The 22,554-nt window shown below is 43.3% G+C and overlaps 6 protein-coding genes across 6 annotated transcripts; 3 read left to right on the top strand and 3 right to left on the bottom strand.

Annotated features, from left to right (window-relative positions):
- Positions 1 to 998: 998 nt before the first annotated feature.
- On the bottom strand, positions 999 to 20,593 carry LOC133112035 (histone H2AX-like). Its single transcript, XM_061222718.1, has 3 exons — positions 20,211 to 20,593; positions 8,448 to 8,457; positions 999 to 1,394 (listed from the first exon to the last, which is right to left on the bottom strand). The coding sequence occupies exons 1-3, from the start codon at positions 20,591 to 20,593 to the stop codon at positions 999 to 1,001; spliced, it is 789 nt and encodes a 262-aa protein (XP_061078702.1).
- On the bottom strand, positions 3,201 to 3,812 carry LOC133112038 (histone H1-like). The gene has a single exon (XM_061222721.1). The coding sequence runs from the start codon at positions 3,810 to 3,812 to the stop codon at positions 3,201 to 3,203; it is 612 nt and encodes a 203-aa protein (XP_061078705.1).
- LOC133112049 (histone H2A-like) lies at positions 10,847 to 11,233 on the top strand. The gene has a single exon (XM_061222734.1). It carries the CDS (start codon positions 10,847 to 10,849, stop codon positions 11,231 to 11,233), a length of 387 nt encoding a protein of 128 aa, XP_061078718.1.
- On the top strand, positions 12,022 to 12,432 carry LOC133112043 (histone H3). The gene has a single exon (XM_061222727.1). The coding sequence runs from the start codon at positions 12,022 to 12,024 to the stop codon at positions 12,430 to 12,432; it is 411 nt and encodes a 136-aa protein (XP_061078711.1).
- On the top strand, positions 13,787 to 14,107 carry LOC133112071 (histone H4). The gene has a single exon (XM_061222756.1). It carries the CDS (start codon positions 13,796 to 13,798, stop codon positions 14,105 to 14,107), a length of 312 nt encoding a protein of 103 aa, XP_061078740.1. The 5' UTR covers positions 13,787 to 13,795.
- Positions 15,370 to 15,823, bottom strand: LOC133112063 (histone H2B-like). The gene has a single exon (XM_061222748.1). The coding sequence runs from the start codon at positions 15,821 to 15,823 to the stop codon at positions 15,449 to 15,451; it is 375 nt and encodes a 124-aa protein (XP_061078732.1). The 3' UTR covers positions 15,370 to 15,448.
- Positions 20,594 to 22,554: the final 1,961 nt, after the last annotated feature.

Genomic DNA, 22,554 nt, shown 5'->3' with positions numbered 1-22,554 from the left:
ATTCTTATTCTTATTAATTCACGACTCTGAAGAACTACGGCAAGCTATTTTCTTTTGGAATTAATTCACAAAACAACGTGAAACTCATGAGAAACTATGACAAAACGTAGGTCATGTTGTGCATATGAATAATTAATACTGTGCATTTAAGCCTGAGTTGTGCTGGTTGTCAAGAAAAAATGCGTGTCGTGTCAGTGTATTTTCCCGCCACAGAACCATGTTGGACTGACACGGTCTGCGTCACAAAGACAGGGCTGCAGAGCTGCCAACTCGCACACGCAAATGCGTGTCTCACGCCGAAAGCGTGAGAGTTGGCAGCTATGGGGCTGTGATCTAGTTTTAAGAATGAAATTATATCATTTAAGAATACCGCTAGCCTGTGTATCAACTTCATGGGTTTATTTTCCTTCAACGGTTGTAACAAATTGTAATCATTTCTGGAAGCAAACATAGTAAATGATTTTAACTCTTAACTTATATGTCAACGCCTATTGCCCAACTAATATTTCTCCAGTAGCTCTCTCCGGCGAATATTCAGCGGAAACTGAAGCTAGGCTATCATAATCTTAGCTAAACGTTATTAATTAGCTGGAGCGGTGTGTGTGAATTCAAGTGTACTACGTCAGCAAAAGCAGACCACCAACCAAAGGAAAATACAGGAGGCCAACTCTAAAGACAAAAGCCAATCCCGCGGTAAATTACGGCAAAACAAAGCCGGAAAACAGAAACTGATGTGACTGCGGCTTCTGTAGAGCCTTTAGCGGTTTCTGTAAATTGACCCTCACTTTCTCCCAAACAAAACTGTTGAATCATTGGTAAACAGGAAAAATGTCTTATTTTAGTCACGGAGAACTCGCGATGTAAGAAATATCGACACAAAAGACAGAAGACAAGCCGTAACGAAGTTAGAGGTTAAAATGGAAGCTTTCCGCGTTTGTAGGACTGTGGATGGCCCTGAAAAGAGCCTTTGGGTGGTTCGTGAGAGAGCGATGCAGTAATTACTTGGACTTTACTGCCTTCTCGGTCTTCTTTGGGAGCAGCACGGCTTGGATGTTCGGCAGTACTCCACCCTGAGCAATTGTGACGCCTCCAAGGAGTTTATTCAACTCTTCGTCGTTACGTACCGCCAACTGCAAATGTCTGGGAATGATGCGGGTTTTCTTGTTATCTCGAGCAGCGTTACCAGCCAACTCAAGGATCTCAGCGGTCAGATATTCGAGCACAGCGGCCAGATAAACCGGAGCACCCGCACCAACACGTTCGCCATAGTTTCCTTTACGCAGCAATCGGTGAACGCGACCAACCGGGAACTGGAGCCCAGCCCTCGATGAACGGGTTTTAGCTTTTGCTCTCGCTTTACCGCCAGTCTTCCCTCTGCCACTCATTTTCAGTATCTAATCACAACAAAGATTAACACGTCTTACGCACGAGCGTCTTTCTTATAGCAACACTCTGTTCACCTATTGGCTGAAGCGTTGATGAGATTTCGTCCAATCAAATAGGAAGACATTTTTTTCGACGTTGCTCACAGCGCAGTACTTCTGAATTGAACCAAACACAAATTGAAATTTGATAAAATAGTTTAAATACACAAAGAAACAATCACACGCATATCAAGATATAAAATGAACGTAAAGGCCACGCATTACTTCTATATATCCGTCATTGTCCACGGCATGTTTCATTAGCCTTTGGTGTATATATTTTCTCCTTAATTCAGAAGTTATTTGTTGGAAAACAACATCACTAGAAATAGCATTCTGGTTAAGAGCCAGAGTAAACCTTGTTTTCCACAATTTCATTGTCAGGATGTATACTATGGGCCAGATAATGTCCACATCTATACTTGTCTTTATAAATTCCATAAATGATTACTCCACAGTTTATTTGCACATTAATAACACAGATTAATAACCAAAACGGATTTGAGCATTTTTCATTAATATTACATTATATTTCAATACGTTTTTAGAATGATTTGTATTTGCGCAACATTAGATTTCATGTGTCCCCGTGTTGCCTTGGGCCAAATACTAACACAAACTGAAACTAGACTAGAATACTACACTAACTATAGTATAATTATTGCTATTGCTTATATTTGACAAATTAATTGCTTTGTCAACCAACACAAATTATACGTTTAGAAGGTAACCATCCTTTTGCCATCCATATTTTAAACTCTCTAACCAACACTTGTTTTAATTCGACGACTATCTATTTTGCTAGGTAGGGATCGTGTTCGGCCCTATTGCGATATATTTGTCCGATACTTGTTCGTCTTTCCTTTAAGGCTGTGAGCTTAGAGTATCGAGGCAGCGTTTTTACTTGTATGATTCCAAAAGTCGCAACGTAAGCTACGCATCCTCGTAACTTTCTAGTTCAGTTTCATATCAATTGGCGGAACTGAAACACAGAAATACAGTGGATGATTTAATTGTATTGTATTGTATTGTATTGTATTTTATTTTATTTTATTTTGCTTCTATAGCTGCTAGTCAGAGGCTGTAATTCAAGCAGGAATGCCATATATCAGGCTATGTTCGGCTATATGAATTGGGTAATATTATAAGCTATTACAAACGTCTCTTCAAGCTAAGACGACCTGATTGAAACCTTGCACAATTGAACCTTGTCGCGCCCAATTAGCCGCCTTTCATACTGTGTATTTATTGACGACTGGCCAAACCTACCAAAGTAGTACAGCACATAAAAAAAGTTATATATTGTGATTGTTGAATACTTGGCTCATTGAATTGCGTTGGCTAGTGTTAAGTTGGTATCCCCTTGCAACAGGCTCATTTAACCCGGGCATACGGAAGGCTATATTGGCAAACCTTTGTAGACTTTCAATGGCAACGCATGTCCTCTGAATGCTTCGGCTCACAACAGCTTCAAAAGTTAAAAATCAACCATGAGCCTGTTTGATCACATAGTATGGATTAGTTATTCAGTGGGGATAACCTGGGTGCGCTAGTGAATGCCTAATAAAATCATTTTAAAATCAACTTACGGTCTGTGAATTGTAACTTTATGCTTATGAATGCCTACGATCAATTCCGAGTGAACATCACCTTGTCACCAAGAATCTCAAACCTAAACCAGGAATAAAAATGGAAAGAACTTGCACGTTCAAAAATTTGTGGATGGCTCTTAAAAGAACCTTTTATATTAGTGAAATGACGTAATAGTGCACGTTCTCACTTCTTCCTCGGAGAAACTTTCTTGGCTTTGGTGCTCTTGGGTTTGGCAACTTTTGGCTTGGCCGCCTTGGTTTTCTTAGGGCTCTTGGTCACCTTCGCTGCTGCTGCCGGTTTCTTGACTTTCTTCGGACTCTTGGTCGGCTTCTTAGCCGCTGCCGCCTTCTTGGCTTTCTTTGGGCTCTTCTTCGCCTTCGGTGTAGCGGGCTTCTTCGGTGACTTTTTTGCCGCAGCCTTCTTTGCTACCGGCTTTTTAGCCGCAGCGGGCTTCTTAATCTTAGGGGCTACCTTCTTTTCAAGCGGGTGGTTCTTGTTAAGCTTAAACGAGCCAGAGGCACCGGTTCCTTTAGTCTGAAGCAAGACACCCTTTGTCACCAGGCTCTTAACAGCCACCTTTACCCGCGAGTTGTTCTTCTCCACGTCGTAGCCGCTGGCGACCAGAGCTTTCTTCAAGGCAGCCAGGGAAACTCCGCTCCTCTCCTTGGAAGCAGAAATTGCCTTCACGATTAATTCGCCAACGCTGGGCCCCACTCTCTTGGACTTGCTTATTTGTTTCTTCTTAGAAGCTTTAGCCGGGGCGGCTGCCGGGGGAGCTGGAGCAACTTCTGCCATTTCTTAGATTCTCTCCTTTCACACTTACTGTCAGTGATTACGTTCAGTTTCTGCCGGTCAAGCGACGGGGGGTGGGGTTGGACTTAAATGCTACATGAGGACCATGTAGACTCAGCCAGCCCGGCACAGCCTCCCTCAGCCCCTGAAACCTCGGTTTACTTGTGTTTTCTCTTCACCGATAGTGATGAAATAACACAATGTGCAGTTATTTTACAAGCAAAAAAACACCGGGATATCAACCAAAGGCCCTTCTGTCGACAAATTAACTTCTGTGTCCTGAGCAATATTGCCGTTTTTTCTCCAGCATGTCCAAAACCTCGCCACTTACACGTCCAAGTACTTGTTAAATGTGTTTCTCGCACTCGAATAGCCTTTTAAAATGACCAAACATGTCATGCACATGCATTTCTTTTGGTTAATTAATGACAAAAGCTCCGTGTGAAATCAGAAACAATTAAATTACTCGTTACATACCCAAGTGAGGCTTTAAACCAGGACTTACATTTTTGACAGTAAAGCACAGCACAGCCCTCATCTATGCTGAATTTTCATCAAAGTTGCAGCACATCAACGTTCGCTAAATCAACCATTATGGTTCTGAAACCATCGTTTATAGCAAACTCATTTTCTATATCGTCATTAATATATACTGCTATGTTAATTAGTCCGATCCACGTAGAAAATGTGATCTTGTTCAAGTCATGCCTCCTACGTTTTTTCGGATGCCTCGTATCACCCTTGGATGCTCAGGTTTCATTTCACAGTGTGTGGAACTCGCCCCTTTCATCCATAATAGCATTATGAGAAATATAACGCCTTTGTGGGAAAGTAAGGATATTACACAGTAAAAACTGAAGCCATCGAATCAAAATAATAAAGACCAAAAAAAATGAACTGTCTATTGAGTTGGAACTGTTCGATGTCTTTCCAACCATCGTTATAAAAAGCACATAATTTAGTTTATGTTAAATTCAAATAGAATGCACATTACACAACAAAAAGTTATAAACTTTTATAAAAGTAATAGAAAACGTATGAAAGTAATAGAAAACCTTTCCAAAATTGCTAATGTCTAAAATATGTTTGTGCTCATTAAACAAAGACGCATACCATTGTAGTGAGTCCAAAAATAAACCACGCTGGGGTTTGTGAGAAAGGTGTAGTGGTTTAATAAGCATACATTCAGCAGTGGTGGGCACATTATCAAAGGAAGAAAAATATTAAACATTACCCTGCCCAATAGTGTAGGAAATTAAGGTTTTAGTCCTCCAGCCACAGTGTCTGGTGGTTATACCAGCCACTCACATCAGGCCTCATGCAAGAACATTTTCGTATTAGTATATATGCCTCTTACGTCGTCGGATTCAACAAACTCGTAGGTAATTTTGGACAGTCAAGAGAGGAATTGCAGCAACAAACACGCTCAAACTACAACAGTGTTCATCCCACCTCTTCTCTGTGAATGCACTGCCGTTAAAATGCCATTGGCTGTGGCAATTGAAACCAATTTTCAACCAATGAGCTTGAATTATTGTACAGTGTTTTGGTACAGACTGCCGGCCCATCAACTGCATATTTTCAAACCCAAATTTAAGGACTATTGTCGTGTCTAGGAAACGACAGAGTCCAAATCTTCAAATTTGTCGAAAAACATCTTTGCGAGGGAAAAGATGACACCAGGTTGTTTTATTGGTTTAAATTTCTTTTACATTTTAAAATTCTTTTCCTTTTTAAAACACACTCAATAACTCAAAATAATGATTTTAACAAAAGCAAACACTTGACAAAACTAGACAACAATTGTAAATTACATAAAGCATAACTTTAAACAAAGGTGTGCAAACAGATGATTAAACAAATGAAAAACAAGTCTTTGGAAAATCATATCAAAACAAACGGAAAGCAACAAAGTGGGTTTTTTTTATTTTTTTAAGAAAGCCCAAAGCGGGCAAAAATGCTTTAAAAAAAAGGGTCTATCTTGCTCGGGTTTGGCAGGTGTTGAGCATCTCTTGCCCCTCTTGGGGGGGGTGGACTATATAACCAGTTCTTTCCAGTGGTCCACCCCCCATTTCTCTCTCGCCAGGGTCTTGTTGGTATGAATGTCCAACATCACGCCGTCTTGGAGGAGGTTTTGAATCCTCCTCCGGAGAGTGATCAGGTCTACAGTTGTTTTTTGGTAGACATTGATGTTCCTCGTCTCCCACAGGACCTGCTTCACGATGTTGATGATCCTCCACTGACGCTGGAGCACGGTGGTCTTGCATCCCCCCGGCGGACCGTAGAGGACGCCCTCAGCCATCAGGGAGGATCTTGGCAGGAACCTGCTTTGGGAGACAGAGGAACAAACAAGGCCCCAGACCCGCCTGGCCACGGAGCACTCCCAGAACAGGTGGTGAATGTGTTCTGAGTCAAGGGCAGCGTTCGGTCAGGGCTAAGTGCCGGCGATATATAAAAGTTCTTGTGGGGAGACACCTATGGGTTGTCATCCAGGCAATGTCTTTTTGTTTGTTAGTTAAACACTTGTGTGTCACATTTGCCCAGATGACTTGTGGGTCCAGGAGGGCTCCCTCCCAGCTGGTTCTCCCTCCTCCGTCAGCCTGGAAGGTCACCCCCAGGAGCTTGATGGTATTCCTACGCAGAGGGAAGGAAACGGTCAGCTCCTCACTCCAATGTGGAGACAGAAACATTTCACTCTTGTCCCTGTTGACCAGGGCACCAGTGGCCACACAGAAGTCGTCCAACACCTTGGTGGCACAAGCGATAGAACGACTATCTGTGGCGACGATGGCAATGTCGTCCATGTACGCCATCACCTTTAGCCGTTCCCCCCCGACTCCAGGTAGTGGGTAGCCCACCACCCCTGGATTGGCCCTGAGGGCCTGGAGGAATGGTTCCAGGTAGATGACGTACAGGAGAGATGCTAGAGGGCACCCCAGCCTGACGGCAGACCTGACATTGAACGGGGCAGAGGGCTGCCGATTGACAACCACTCTGCCCGTTACGTCTGTCAGACAGATTTTTGTCCAGCGCAGGAGGGGGCCAGGAATGTTCATTTTCCCTAGCACTCTCTCCAAGCACACATGACTCATCCGGTCAAATGCCTTCTCTTGATCGAGACTGAGAAGGCACAAGGGGGACCTCCGCTCCCCGGAGTGGATGATTAGATCCCTCACGAGGAGCAGGTTGTCATTTATGGACCTCCCCTGCACACTGCAGGTCTGGTCCGATCAGGCCTTGGAACCTCCCCATCAGTGCCTTCGCCATGATCTTATAATCGACTGAGAGGAGGTTGATCGGCCACCAGTTGCAGAGGTCCTTCAGGTCCCCCTTCTTTGGGACAAGAGCTCTGTCTCAGTGAGGCGCCTAACCGCCCCTCCCTGTACGCAGCCCTGAACACTTCCGCCACGTCCCCCTTCAGGAGATCCCAGTGAGCCTGGTAAAACCTGGGATTCCGTCAGGGCCCGGAGCTTTGTGCGTGTTCAAGGAGTGCACGGCCCTGGTGAGCTCCTCAATGCTCAACTCCGCTTCCATCTGCTCATCTCCCAGGCGTCTGTCCAGGCAGCCCAGGAAGGTGTCCATGAGAGCCCCGTCTGAGGGCCTCTCGCTGTAAAGGCCCTCGTAGAACTCCCTGGCCACCTCCCGGACCTCCGCCTCTTCAGACACCACCACACCTCTGCTGTTATAGAGAGACAAGATGTTATTTGTCTTGGTCCGTGCTCTGCGGAAGAAGAACCGTGTGCACTTCTCATCCTCCTCGAGGCCCTGGAGTTTGGAGCGGAAGGTCTGTTTCTTCCGCTCTTCCCAGTAGAGGGTGGTGAGGCTCTGCCGAGCTTGCGCGATTTCGCTGCTAACATCCAGGCCTCGGGACTGGAGGAGGCTTAATCTTTGGAGGGCAGCATTGTGGCGTTCAACAACTTCCCTCCTTTCCCTCGCCTTCCTCCGACTGCCCGGAAGTAGCCCCGCACTCGCTCCTTCACCATCTCCCACCACTTCACCGGGGAGTCAAAGAGATGTTTCAGACTCACCCACTCCAGGTATCTTCTCGAGAAGGAGAGACGCACCTGGGGGTCTTGGGGATGGCTGATGTTCATTCGCCAGAGCCCCTTACCCACGGTTACCGATTTCTCCCAGACCAGGGACACGGTCACCATGTGGTGGTCCGAGAAGTGCACCGCCTTGGTGGAATAGCTGTGCACCCTCAGGCCTGGGGGGAGCAGAAACATGTCAATTCTGGATGAGGAGGAGCCAGAGGAACTCAGAAACGTATGCTGGGGAGGAGAGGCACCCCCGGCGTCGCAGAGGGAGAAATCCTCTATGAGGGACTGCAGCAGGGTTCCGGAGTGATCCGGTCTTGGTTTGCTGCGGTCCTCATCTCTTAAGACACAGTTGAAATCTCCCCCTACGACGACGGGCATTGTAGTGTGTAATATGGGTAGTAATTTTGTGAAAAGGGAGACTCTCTCGGCTACACTGGTGGGGCCGTACACGTTGACGACCCTGAGTGGGGAACCCCCGACATCGAAGTCGGTGACGAGGATTCGCCCACTCTCCACAATATTGTGTGCTGTTATTTTGACATAGGGATTCTTCGTCAACGTGCCGACCACATGAGCTCTGGCGATATTTGTGCCAGACCAGAGAGAGTCTCCCATTCTCCATTCCCCCCCCAGAATGCCATCCAACTCCCGGAACGGAATGCCACATTCCTGGAGCAGGACGACGTCCGAGGGGATTTGTGAATGAATGGAGAAAACTGTTGAGCGTTTGTCTGGGTGTTTAATACTGCGGGTGTTGAGTGTTGTGAAGGTGATTGTATTTGTCATGAGTGATTTTTTTTTTTGTGTGTCTGGTGGACCGGAGTTATTACTGGTGATTTTATGGCACATTTGGTCTATTGTGGAAAAAATTTATCTGGGTTATTATGGCACCTATTCACCCCTTGTGTCCCCATAGGCGTCCCCTCCTGACTGCCTGGGAGGTTCCGTCCTGGAGAGGTGGGGGCAGATGTTCTTGCCCCAGGCTTCCCCCCAGCCCCTGGAGGGCCCTGGGGGAAGGATGATGTTACTGACCCTTTTCCAGAGTCCGGAGCGGGGGCTGGCTGGTCCTTAGTGGGTCTGGGGTGAAAAGTGCTGGAGGTATGGTGTGTCTCGTTTTTGATGGTGGTGGGGTTGGTTTATTTGGCCTGGCGGAGATTCGTGAGGTTTCTTTTAAATTTGTTGTAATGGCTCTTTTATGCTAATTTAGTTTGGCGTATTATTGCTGGGTTTGTAGGCTGGGTGGGAAGATTATGAGTAGCTGTTTCAGGTGAACGCATTCTTTTGCCCTTTTTTGAAGTTGCCTTCTGCCAGGGTGTGATGGTGTCCTCGGAGTCTGTGGTTGAGGAGTCTGACTCCTCCACCGTGATGAGGATGTTGGAGTCAGGCTCCTCCTTTACAGTGGTGATTGGGGATTGGGTGATCAGGGGAACTGTGCTATTAGGGGTTCCAGGATTAGTGCTACAAGGAGGGTCTTGTGCCGTGCACTGTGCTTGAGTGGATGTGTTGTCAGGCTGTACAGGGATGGGAGTGAGTGTGTGTTCAATGATTGTTGGTGCAAGAGGGGCAGTCAGTGATGGTAGAGGGGGCGCGGTGCTCCGGGCCCTGTTCGCGTACGAGAGGGGGCAATCACGGAAGAGATGCCCCCTCACCCCGCAGAGGTTACAGGGCCTCGGGTCACGGCACACCCTGGTCTCGTGCTCGCCGCCACATGACTTGCACTTGACCACTGTGCAGGCTGCGGCCAAGTGACCTAACTCGTCGCAGTTCCTGCACAGCTTGGGCATGCCGTAAAACATAAAACACCACGCCCCGGTGTCTCCCCAGCGTGATGGTGCTGGGGATGTGACATACCCCCCCAACTGCAGAGGGGTCAGGCTTCAGCTGGACCAGCCATTTTCTGGCCCCGGTCCAGACTCCTAACACTGCCATACCTGCCCAACCACGTACTCACATCGTGGTCCTGTACAGCTTCATTATAAAACTGCACAGTGACCACTTTGTTTTCCGTGTCAGACAGGGGCTCTACCTCAAAATTGCTGAGGGGGGCTTTGTCCTTCCCCTCTCGAAAGAGGTTCCAGAACCTCTCCAGGACATTAGCGTTTTTAAAGCTAATTTCGAAAATGTCGGCGTTTCCTGGAACCTTCACCAGGCAGTTCAGGTCACCAGGCACAAAGCCCATGGCTCGCTGAAGGACTGCCCGACTAAATTCCAGGCGGGTCATACCTGTCACTCTCCTCTCCTGCCTATTCACTTTTGGGGCAGCAACTCCATTTCCTCCACCAGTGGCAACTGGCCCAGTGGCGCCCTCTACGGCTGCACCACCTACCCCTTGCTCCACCAGAGGACCCACACTACTGCTGCTGCCCCCTTCTCCACTGGGCAGGAGGGTCATGCGGACGGCGTGATGTCTTCTGACACCTGGCTGGACTCCTGTCGCCGTATGGCTGCCATGTTGCAACATCGAGGTGGGACTAGTGTGTATTTTTGTGTGCTTGCTTGAGCCCCTGCCCCACAAAACGTCTGTGCACGGCCTATATGTGCTGACTACGAGTTCGACAACCTAAGTTTTTCGGCCAATCGTCAATGAAGGAATAGCCTACTCAATGGGGTCTTTTCTTTTGTGCCAGGTCGTCTTAGCTTGGATAGCTATTTGGAAGTTAAAATATAATGTAGAGGAGAGCGGGGTTTACAAATCAGAAGTAATGCGTAGCCTTTACGTTCATTTCATATATTGAAATGCGTGTGATTGTTTCTTATAGTTATCGTGTCTTTAACCTTAATAGAGCCTCAATTTTACATTTTCAGCTCTTTCGAAAGTAGACCTACGCTTCAATTGGGTTGTTCTTGTGGGAGGTGAGCTACGCCGAAGAGAAATGTCTTCCTATATGATTGGCCAGAATCACGTCAACGCTGCAGCCAATGGGTGAACAGAGTGTAGCTATAAGAAAGACAATCGTCTGTAGTTAGCATTATTGTTTATTCTGACGCGAACGAAAAATGAGTGGAAGAGGGAAGACTGGTGGAAAAGCGAGAGCAAAAGCTAAAACCCGTTCATCGAGGGCTGGGCTCCAGTTCCCGGTTGGTCGCGTTCATCGTCTTCTGCGGAAAGGAAACTATGCCCAGCGTGTTGGTGCGGGTGCTCCGGTTTATTTGGCCGCTGTGCTCGAATATCTGACCGCTGAGATCCTTGAGTTGGCTGGTAACGCTGCTCGAGATAACAAGAAAACCCGCATCATTCCCAGACATTTGCAGCTGGCGGTACGTAACGACGAAGAGTTGAATAAACTCCTTGGAGGCGTCACGATTGCTCAGGGTGGAGTACTGCCGAATATCCAAGCCGTGCTGCTCCCAAAGAAGACCGAGAAGGGGGCTAAGGCCAAGTAATTTCTGCATCGTTCCCTCAAGAAAACCATAACTCAAAGGCTCTTTTCAGAGCCACCCCATATCTATTTAAAATGTACAAAGTTGCCATTTAAGCTCAAGTTTAGGACTGGTTTTGTTCCTGGCTGTGATGTTTCCGTACTTTCCATGTGAATCTGCTTGACACAATTGCAGTTCTAAAATTTGCTAAATTAGTTCAATTGCCGTTTTGGTACATAAATGCGTTGAAGGTAATTTGCCGTCTTTAAGCTATGCATGTCCGAAATCAGTCACTAACCACAATTCGGAAGAATAAACATGAAATATTTAGCGATCTAGGACGTGGAGCAGAAATGTTTATAACCAATCCGTTTGAGTAAGACGATTTCCACATTTGTGAAAAGGTGGAGACACGGCCAATAACACTAAAACGGTGGATAATGAATGTTTTAATTTATTCAAAGCCTTATATAGAATAAACCTGCTATTCGATTAACCCTCCGAATGTCAATCGACAGAAAAGGTGGAGGATTTATATTGCATTTATTGTTATTTATTGTTACTGATGACGTTTGGCTCGCTTTAGCGATGTTGTACTGGAACTACATAATCAAAGGCGGTGAAAGAGAAGTTCACATTTTGGCGGCAGAGGAAGCTGGAAGATCCAATAGCCTTTGGGAATGAAGGCAGGCTCAGGGCCAATGGGGATCCGCTAAATCCTATCCAATCAGTTCCTCTCTGATATGGTTTAAAGCCGTATGTCAGCGGCGTGAAGACATTTATTCCGATAATCATCGGCTGAGTACGCAGCAATGGCTAGAACGAAGCAGACTGCACGTAAATCTACTGGTGGGAAAGCGCCCAGAAAACAGCTCGCAACTAAGGCTGCACGTAAGAGTGCGCCAGCGACAGGCGGCGTGAAGAAGCCCCATCGTTATAGGCCAGGTACTGTAGCCTTACGAGAAATCCGCCGCTATCAGAAGTCTACCGAGCTGTTGATCCGCAAGCTGCCGTTCCAGCGCCTTGTGAGGGAGATTGCTCAGGATTTCAAGACCGATCTCCGCTTCCAAAGCTCCGCTGTTATGGCTCTGCAGGAAGCCAGTGAGGCGTATCTGGTTGGTCTCTTCGAGGATACCAATCTGTGCGCCATTCATGCCAAGAGAGTGACTATCATGCCCAAGGACATCCAGCTGGCCCGCCGCATTCGTGGAGAGCGTGCTTAATATTCTTTGTAAGCTGACACTCCAAAAAGCTAAAGGCTCTTTTAAGAGCCACTTAAACCTCTTTTCGATCAGCAATATTTTCCGTTCTTATGTGCTTAGTTTTATTTTTCCGTTGATGCCATCTGTGTTTCATGTGTAAGTGTAGCCCACGGGATGAGGGTGGGAGTAGAGCTTGGAATATTTCCCTGCTTCACTCTCAGCAGCTAAGCGACTCATTACTGCCCCCCTGCATTTTCTTTTCAATGCAAATCCGTTGGACATATTGAGACGCTTATTCTGTAGTGTATATAGCAACTAATTATTTTTCTGTTCCTCATTAAATGGACTATCGTTAAAAACATTCACATAATTGACACGAAAACGAGTTTTGTCCCGAGGTATATTTTAAAGCTCTTACAAAGCAGGCGATTACAACTTGAACTGTCTTCAATTTTCCCAATGAAGCGGTTTAACTGCCATACATCTGACCAAATGCGCAAACTGGCAAATAGGCTACAAATATTACTCTTCTGTGAAAGCGGCAATTCTTACTCCGAAAAAGCGGGACAAACTGGATTTTTTTTTGGTGGGCTTTTGTCACCTACAATATTTTTTATATAGTTTTGTGGTCTCACCATGGACTAGGCAGTACAATCAGGGTGTCAGTAAGATTTGGGACATTTCAATGTTTGGGTTATTCTTATTTGAAGTTGTAAATCAGTTGAAATAAACTACTTTCCATAAATAAAAAATAAGAAAGTTCTGCCTGCTTTAGAACACGTTATATCAACAGATCTACACAATTAGTGTAGCACTGGTATTAATATTCCATACAATTTTCATTTTAGCAAGCTTTTTTATGGATTTTTGTATTTAATTAACTTTAAAAGACAAACTGTCAAAGGTAAACCCATGTAAAAAATAACTATTTAGTTTGCATCTTACAATCCTTTTAAACATACATCACAATGTTTTTTTTTTAACTTAAGTTTTTTTTATCTGAAATGAATGAAGACTGAACATTACCGAACATGAACACTAAACGTAAAATAACATATCACATTAAGTATCAACGAGCTAATTAGGTGCTTTTCATCTTAAGATTTATTATGTACCTTAAACCACATTATGCCAGAAATAGCTTTGCCATGGTATGAATAATAACATTAACACGTTCATATTGTTCTTATTGCACCATCTTGTAAACAAGACTTCTTGGCTCTGCAGGAAATCCCCAAATACCTCGCGAGATTGGGAGTGCTGGAGGCGGGCTTTAGCTCGAGCAGCCTTTTGACGCATGGCTTCAGTCCGGTCGTCTTGGCGCAAATATATGCGTGTTTTGAAAGTTAGAGTGTATATTCAAAAGCAGCACGTACTTTGAAACATGTCTGGTCGCGGCAAAGGTGGAAAGGGTCTTGGGAAAGGAGGCGCTAAACGTCATCGCAAAGTTCTGCGTGACAATATCCAGGGTATTACAAAGCCTGCGATTCGTCGTTTGGCTCGCCGTGGAGGAGTCAAGCGTATATCTGGTCTGATCTACGAAGAGACTCGTGGAGTCCTGAAGGTGTTTTTGGAGAACGTTATCCGCGATGCCGTCACCTACACCGAACACGCCAAGAGAAAGACCGTGACCGCTATGGATGTAGTTTATGCTCTGAAGCGTCAGGGTCGCACTCTGTACGGCTTCGGTGGGTAAACGTTTACTCTTCATGAATGCCATTTGAAAATGTCCAACGGCTCTTTTAAGAGCCACCCACATTTTCAATGAAAAGTAGAAGTTTCTGTATCCTCGTTAATGATGTCGTTTCTGCATGTTGCCATTTTGCTCGCGAGAACGTGCACAGTTCAACGGATCCATAAGCGGTGAAACGTAATCTACTGAAGGCCGCAATGAAACGCTCCAACAGTGTTTGCCATTTTGTTGAATTTCACCCTATTGCTGGACAATCGCTCCTTCGTATATTGATAATGCATAAGGCGGTGAGAACTTGAACAGATGTATAGGCACATTTTCTCCTAGGTTGAAAATCTCCTTTTGCTATTTGCTATCTCGTGTAATTGCCACCATCCTTTTGGTGGCATACAGAATCCCCATGTGTTCAGTCTCAATACCTCGTACTGTAACCGCTTATGTTCTAGCCTATTGTCAGTTGCATCTCACATACTCTTAATTCAGAAACATTTCTCTAGATTAGTCTACGAGTATTACATATAATTGTGTGTATTTTAACAGCTTATATTAACTCACTGATTTATAAATGTAGCAGCATGCCACTGCAACACCGTTATTTACCTCCTGCGAATTGTTGAAATGGAAATCCAGAAATTCTACAAAAAATCTACGAATATTTATTGCAGGCTATGTTGGGATCGCTTGTGTTTAAACATTACCCATGTGCCACACATTTATTCAGAATCAGGAATCACTGAAATTATGAGGATTGCATATTACTGCACCATGTTCAAATCATAAATCTAAACTATGTAATCGGGCAATGAAAACAGTTCATATTCGAGTTTAAATTTTAGTAAGGTAGAAATGAGAGGTTTCATGAAACATTAGGTGAGTACAAGATGACACTCAATGGAAGAGTGGAAAGACAGGACAAGATGTAAGATTCAAAATAGAATAGGAAGGATGAGAAATGCATTTACACATACGGGCCTAAATGGTATATCTAAGAGACTGGTGGAGCATGTAATGTTCTCTTGCCCAAAATAGAATTGAGATTCCGAAGTAAATTATGATTACATTTTACAATTAAATAATGCCGATGAATGCCATTCACTTGTGTCCTTTGTAATTAAGAAGCACAGCATTAGAAATGCTTTGTACGTTTTTATTTAATTTAATTTCTTTATGTACACATCTACTTTTTCCATTTGGTGGCAGCAATGACTCAAATCCGGCTATTTACGGAGATATCATTTGGACATGCACACAAGTTTGACTCCCACAAAAATGATATTTTGCCTCTTCTTAGATGCTGTGGGTGGCTCTTAAAAGAGCCTTTGGGTAAAGCAGAACTGAAATAGTTTACTTGGAGCTGGTGTACTTTGTCACAGCCTTGGTACCCTCAGACACTGCGTGTTTGGCCAACTCTCCGGGCAGCAGAAGGCGCACTGCGGTCTGGATCTCCCGTGAAGAGATAGTGGAACGCTTGTTGTAGTGAGCCAAACGGGAAGACTCACCAGCAATACGCTCGAAAATGTCGTTGACAAAGGAATTCATGATCCCCATGGCTTTGGAAGAGATACCAGTGTCAGGATGCACTTGCTTTAAAACCTTGTACACGTAGATAGCGTAGCTCTCCTTCCTGGACTTTCTGCGTTTCTTTCCTCCCTTCCCGGCAGTCTTGGTCACTGCTTTCTTTGAGCCCTTCTTGGCCACGGACTTCACTTGCTCAGGCATTTCGCACGTCAGAATGAAGAGAACGCGATCCGGTCTCGCACTTCAACTGTCTGCCCAGGGATCTATGCTAATTTACATGCCCTTTTTACCGGTGACGTCAGATGAATTCTCATTGGAAGCTGTGTGTCCACGATATTATTGTCAAAATGTATTGGTTCAATACGGCGGGTCTGCAAAAATAACTTTCTTTTGAACGAAGGAACCACCCATTTTCCCCTCGTTTGTCGTACATTCTTCTATTTTTGTACAATCTTAAAGTATGCTACTTTTATTGCAGTTGCCTACATTCTAAGTCCATTAATGAATGAATTCATCCCAAAATGGGGTTTTCTACAAACGCAAGGCTCGAATTCATACACCCTTGCGGATAATTTCAAAACATGTTACAAGTAAGTCAAAGGAGCGAGGAATACAGGGACTTTGATTGACTTTGATTGAGTGGAATACAGGTGCCTTGGTGTAGCTCGTCTAATTTCCTAATAAGGACATTAGGATGCAGTAAAACTATAACGGCCTGGGCAGGATACCGTGAACACTCCGGCAACCCTCAGGTTCAAAATAACGTCGGGACAGCGAGAGTTCGCCTTTAGCCTTGTGATAATGTGTAACTTTTGGTGAAGAGAGGTGCGGGCTTTAATCTCACGAGTTACATTGACGAGCAAGTATCTCTTAGTGGGTTTCATTTCTGCAGTTAAACGAAAAGATTTAATCACAATTTATTGGATTTACAGTTTACATTTAAATAACTTGAATGTCATCATATTGCATTTGCTACTTCATTGGATTACTAATGCATTATATTTACAACATAGATTGAATTAAAAACTTTTAAAAGTTCCCAAAGTTTAAATTGTCTTTTCCTTCATATTTAATCACATTGAGATTCATATATAATATTTAGCATTCTAATACATTGTTTCTTGCTCCATTTTACAATGTGTCTCACAGGAAGTCTATTCGAATTAACAACATCCACGTTTTTATGGTGTTGAATACCAAGTAATCGTACATCAAAGGCACGTTCACAAAATGTGTGATTAACATAAATTGACGCCCCGAAAACACTATAAATGGAATAGAAAAAGCTTCTCTGAACCTGAGATTGAAGCTGTTTTTACAAAATAATTTGTTAATGGAAGTACAACAAGCCAATAACATACATTAAACATTAAAACCGCTTAAACGTTTTTTGTGGGTTTTTTTTTCACGATTAGAAATGCTTTAAACTATATAAACTTTTTGATCAACACTTAATAGTGTATTGTTTTGTTATTTAAATATCTTGGTACTACTGGTGTTCATGATACGCTATCTGGAATCCCACCGGGGGGTGACAGCATAGCCTATAGCTACGTTTTCCTTGTCCTTGCAGAGAACCAGAAGGAGGTGTCACAATTCCAAACAAAGTGATTATGTGGCCATGCTTCAAATCTTCTAATAAAGCAGTAATGTAAAGAGAGGTCAGCCATAGCAACAAACGTTATCGGAATGGCCAAATGACCACCTTCTGACTGGGAAAAACAGTTCACGTCAACCTCTGACATTAAACACGAGGCAAAAAATTAAAGTCATAAACAAATTAAATGCATCAGCCACATGGCATGCCACTTGAATAGCCTACCATGATGTTTGCAGGTGCAACTTGAACTTATTGTTCGTTGTTTCGTTTGAGAGCCTCACCTAATAAATCGGCTTGGTCTTTGAATTTTGAAGCTCTTTCCGAAGTAGGCTACGCCATGCCCCATACTTGGTTTTTGAGTTTATATTCAACATCACCCATTTTAATGTTGAATCCTGTTTTTTTTTTTTTTTATCCTGTTAATTCACTTTAGCCAATATAAATAAAATATAAATTCGTGGAATAATAAAATAACAAAACACGGTGCGCTTTCATTTCCACGCACAATATGAACAGCTGAGACCACTCCTGAAGGCTCCTATGAAATAACTGACATCCGATTTTTTTGTTTGTTTGTTTGTTTGTTTAAAGAATATTTTTATATATACAACACAAACAGACACGACATGACAAATAAGATGAGTAGGTAATACAAAAATACATTCAAACAAGTGAACATTCTATCCCTTCCCTTCCCCCCCCCTACCCCCCACATCCAATGGGAAAAACAAAAACAAAGAAAATAATAATAAATAATAATAAATAATAATAAATAATAATAAATAATAATAAATAATAAACGCATTGTATACCCGGGGTGGGCGACATAAAAGGCACAAGGGTACAAAAGTATGAATCCGCAACATGGCAGAGATCCCCACACACCGCTGGACTTATGGAGAGATACTACTTTGGGAGAGAAACCTCCTGTTCTGCAATATTTTCACTTTGGTTTTATTATATTGTACGGAGAAGTGTTTTTCCGGGATGGAAGCTACCAGAGAAAAAGGCCTTGTATATTGTCTATTATTGCAGTTTTGTACAATACATTTTCCCAGAATAGCCCTGTGCTAGACTCCTGTGCGATATATATCATATACAGTCAGGTCCATAAATATTGGGACAGCGACACAATTCTCCTCTTTTTGGCTCTATACACCACCACAATGGATTTGAAATGAAATGAAGATATGCTTTAACTGCAGACTTTCAGCTTTAATTTGAAGGTATTTACATCCAAATCAGGTGAACGGTGTAGGAATTACAACAGTTTCTATATGTGCCTCCCACAGCTGCTCAGCTGTTCCATGGCCAGGTGTGTGTTATTCCCTCATTATCTCATTTACAAGGGGCAGATAAAAGGTCTAGAGTTCATTTCAAGTGTGCTATTTGCATTTGGAATCTGTTGCTGTCAACTCTCAATATGAGAGCCAAAGAGCTGTCACTATCAGTGAAGCAAGCCATCATTAGGCTGAAAAATCAAAGCAAACCCATCAGAGAGATAGCAAAAACATTAGGTGTGGCCAAATCAACTGTTTGGAACATTCTTAAAAAGAAAGAACCGGTGAGCTCAGCAACACCAAAAGACCCAGAAGACCACGGAAAACAACTGTGGTGGATGACAGAAGAATTATTTCCCTGGTGAAGAAAAACCCCTTCACAACAGTTGGCCAGATCAAGAACACTCTCCAGGAGGTAGGTGTATGTGTGTCAAAGTCAACAATCAAGAGAAGACTTCACCAGAGTGAATACAGAGGGTTCACCACAAGATGTAAACCATTGGTGAGCCTCAAAAACAGGAAGACCAGATTAGAGTTTGCCAAACAACATCTAAAAAAGACTTTACAGTTCTGGAACAACATCCTATGGACAGATGAGACAAAGATCAACTTGTACCAGAATGATGGGAAGAGAAGAGTATGGAGAAGGAAAGGAACTGCTCATGATCCGAAACATACCACCTCATCAGTGAAGCATGGTGGTGGTAGTGTCATGGCATGGGCATGTATGGCTGCCAATGGAACGGGTTCCCTTGTATTTATTGATGATGTGACTGCTGACAAAAGCAGCAGGATGAATTCTGAAGTGTTTTGGGCAATATTATCTGCTCATATTCAGCCAAATGCTTCAGAACTCATTGGACGGCGCTTTACAGTGCAGATGGACAATGACCCGAAGCATACTGCGAAAGCAACCAAAGAGTTTAAGGCAAAGAAGTGGAATGTTATGCAATGGCCAAGTCAATTACCTTACCTGAATCCAATTGAACATGCATTTCACTTGCTGAAGACAAAACTGAAGGGAAAATGCCCCAAGAACAAGCAGGAACTGAAGACAGTTACAGTAGAGGCCTGGCAGAGCATCACCAGGGATGAAACCCAGCGTCTGGTGATGTCTATATGCATTCCAGACTTCAGGCTGTAAATGAACATTACATAGAAACATAGAAACTGTTGTAATTCCTACACCTTGGATGTAAATACCCTCAAATTGAAGCTGAAAGTCTGCAGTTAAAGCATATCTTGTTCGTTCATCGCCTACCAATGGAAAATACAGGAGGCCAACTCTAAAGACAAAACCACAACTCCACTTTAAATTACGGCAAAACAAAGTCAGAACACAGAAACGGATGTGACGGCGGCTTGCTTTAGCTTCTGTAGGGTCTTCTGCGGTGTATGTAAATTGACCCTCATTTTCTCCCAAAGAAAACTGTTGAGTCATTGGTAAACATGAAAAAGATCTTATTTTAGTCACGGAGGTCTTTTTTTTTTTTTTTACCAAAAAGTTACGGCCTTTGGCCTTCATAAGACAGAATAGTTGCCGGAATTGCGGCGACTGAACTCGCAGTGTAAATAATACGGACGGGACATAAGACAAGCCGTAACGAAGTTAATACGTTAAAATGGCAGCTTTTCGCGTTTGTAGGACTGTGGGGGGGCTCTGAAAAGAGCCTTTGGAAAGTTCTTGTGGGAGCGATGCAGGAATTACTTGGCCTTCGCTGCCTTCTCGGTCTTCTTTGGGAGCAGCACGGCTTGGATATTCGGCAGTACTCCACCCTGAGCAATTGTAACGCCTCCTAAGAGCTTATTCAACTCTTCGTCGTTACGTACCGCCAACTGCAGATGTCTGGGAATGATGCGGGTTTTCTTGTTATCTCGGGCAGCGTTACCAGCCAACTCAAGGATCTCAGCGGTCAGATATTCGAGCACAGCGGCCAGATAAACCGGAGCACCCGCACCAACACGTTCGCCATAGTTTCCTTTACGCAGCAATCGGTGAACGCGACCAACCGGGAACTGGAGCCCAGCCCTCGATGACCGGGTTTTAGCTTTTGCTCTGACTTTACCACCAGTCTTGCCTCTACCACTCATTTTCAGTATCTAATCACAATAAAGAATAATGCGTCTTTCAGACGAGCGTCTTTCTTATAGCAACACTCTGGCTGAAGCGTTGGCTATTGGCTGAAGCGTTGATGAGATTTCGTCCAATCAAATAGGAAGACATTTTTTCGACGTTGCTCACAGCCCAGTACTTCTGAATTTAATCAAACCCAAGTTGAAATGTGACATTTCATGCTTTATAAAATAGTTTAAATACACGAAACTACAAAGAAACAATCATACGCATATCAAGATATAAAATGAACGTAAAGGCCACTCATTACTTCTATATATCCATCATTGTCCACGGCATGTTTCATTAGCCTTTGGTGTATATATCTTATCCTTAATTCAGAAGTTGTTTGTAGGAAAGCAACATCACTAGAAATAGCATTCTGGTTAAGAACCAGTGTAAACCTTGTTTTCCACAATTTCATTGTCAGGGTGTATACAATGGGCCAGATAATGTCCACATCAATACTTGTCTTTATAAATTCCACAAATGATTACTCCACAGTTTATTTGCACATTAATAACACAGATGAATAACAAAAACGGATTTTAGCATTTTTCATTAATATTAAATTATCTTTCAATGCGTTTTCAGAATGATCTACTAACTAGAGAATAATTATTGCTATCGCTTATATGACAAATGAATTGCTTTGTCAACCAACACAAATACAGACGAGATTTTTTTAAACAAATTATAAGTTTAGAAGGTAACCATCCTTTTGCCATCCACATTTTAAACTCTCTAACCAGCACTTGACTATCTATTTTGCTTATTTATTTTCGTTTGAAAGTGTTCAGCTGCTATTCACTTTTTTCATGAAACAGTGGAGGATAGTTATTTTATGCGTAATAACCGTATTAGCGACCATTATTGTCACCGGATTACTGTAAAATTAGTAAAAAAATAAAAATAAATAAGCAACACTGTGATGTGAGTTAAGCTTGCAGGCTGTATTCACACTGAGATGTTTTTTTACGTATTTCCATTTGGTGGACTCTGCGGTTTCAGTCATCCATTTTCTTTCTGCCACAGATTTTTCTAGGTAGGGATCGTGTTCGGTCCGATACTTGTTTGTCTTTCCTTAAAGGCTGTGAGCTTAGAGTATGGAGGCAGCGTTTTTACTTGTAAGATTCCAAAAGTCGCAACGTAAGCTACGCATCCTCGTAACTTTCTAGTTCAGTTTCATATCAATTGGCGGAACTGAGAGCTGTTAAGCAGGTTGGGAGTACAGAAATACAGTGGATGATTTGGATTTGTATTGTTCTGATTATTTTATTTTATTTTATTTCATTTTAATTTCATTTCATTTCATTTCATTTCATTTCATTTCATTTCATTTCATTTGGCTTCTATAGTTGCTAGTAAGATGCTGTGATTCAAGTAGGAATGCCGTATATCAGGCTATGTTCGCCTGTATGAATTGGGTAATATTATAAGCTATTACAAATGTCTCGTCAGGCTAAGACGACCTGATTGAAACCTTGCACAATTGAACCTTGTGGCGCCCAATAAACCGCCCTTCATACTACGTATTTATTGACGACTGGCCAAACCTACCGAAGTAGTCTAGCGCATCAAAAACCAGTTATATATTATGATTGTTGAATGCTTGGCTCACTGAATTGCGTTTGGTTAGTGTTAAGTTGGTATCGCCTTTCGTTGCAACAGGCTCATTTAAACCGGGCATACGGAAGGCTATATAGGACGGCCGAGGTTTAATTAAAATAATGCAAAAACTACTGACCTGAGTCGAGGTTGGCAATTTAAAATTGTTATTAATTTATTTCAAATGTATCCTCTTAGCAAACCTTTGTAGACTTTCAATGGCAATGCATGTCCTCTGAATGGTTCGGCTCAAAACGGCTTCAAAAGTTAAAATTAACCATGATTGATCACATGGTACCAGTATGGACTAGTTATTAAGTGGGGATAACCT

This window comes from Conger conger, chromosome 15 (assembly GCF_963514075.1).
Source record: "Conger conger chromosome 15, fConCon1.1, whole genome shotgun sequence".
NCBI classification, from domain to species: Eukaryota; Metazoa; Chordata; class Actinopteri; order Anguilliformes; family Congridae; genus Conger; species Conger conger.
The sequence above is the reverse complement of the archived record's forward strand: the minus strand, read 5'-3'. Positions and strand labels throughout refer to the sequence as shown.

Excerpts from the sequence above, each read along its gene's own strand:
- LOC133112038 (XM_061222721.1), bottom strand. The coding sequence starts at position 3,812 with ATGGCAGAAGTTGCTCCAGCTCCCCCGGCAGCCGCCCCGGCTAAAGCT.
- LOC133112049 (XM_061222734.1), top strand. The coding sequence starts at position 10,847 with ATGAGTGGAAGAGGGAAGACTGGTGGAAAAGCGAGAGCAAAAGCTAAA.
- LOC133112043 (XM_061222727.1), top strand. The coding sequence starts at position 12,022 with ATGGCTAGAACGAAGCAGACTGCACGTAAATCTACTGGTGGGAAAGCG.
- LOC133112071 (XM_061222756.1), top strand. The coding sequence starts at position 13,796 with ATGTCTGGTCGCGGCAAAGGTGGAAAGGGTCTTGGGAAAGGAGGCGCT.
- LOC133112063 (XM_061222748.1), bottom strand. The coding sequence starts at position 15,823 with ATGCCTGAGCAAGTGAAGTCCGTGGCCAAGAAGGGCTCAAAGAAAGCA.
- LOC133112035 (XM_061222718.1), bottom strand. The coding sequence starts at position 20,593 with ATGAGTGGTAGAGGCAAGACTGGTGGTAAAGTCAGAGCAAAAGCTAAA.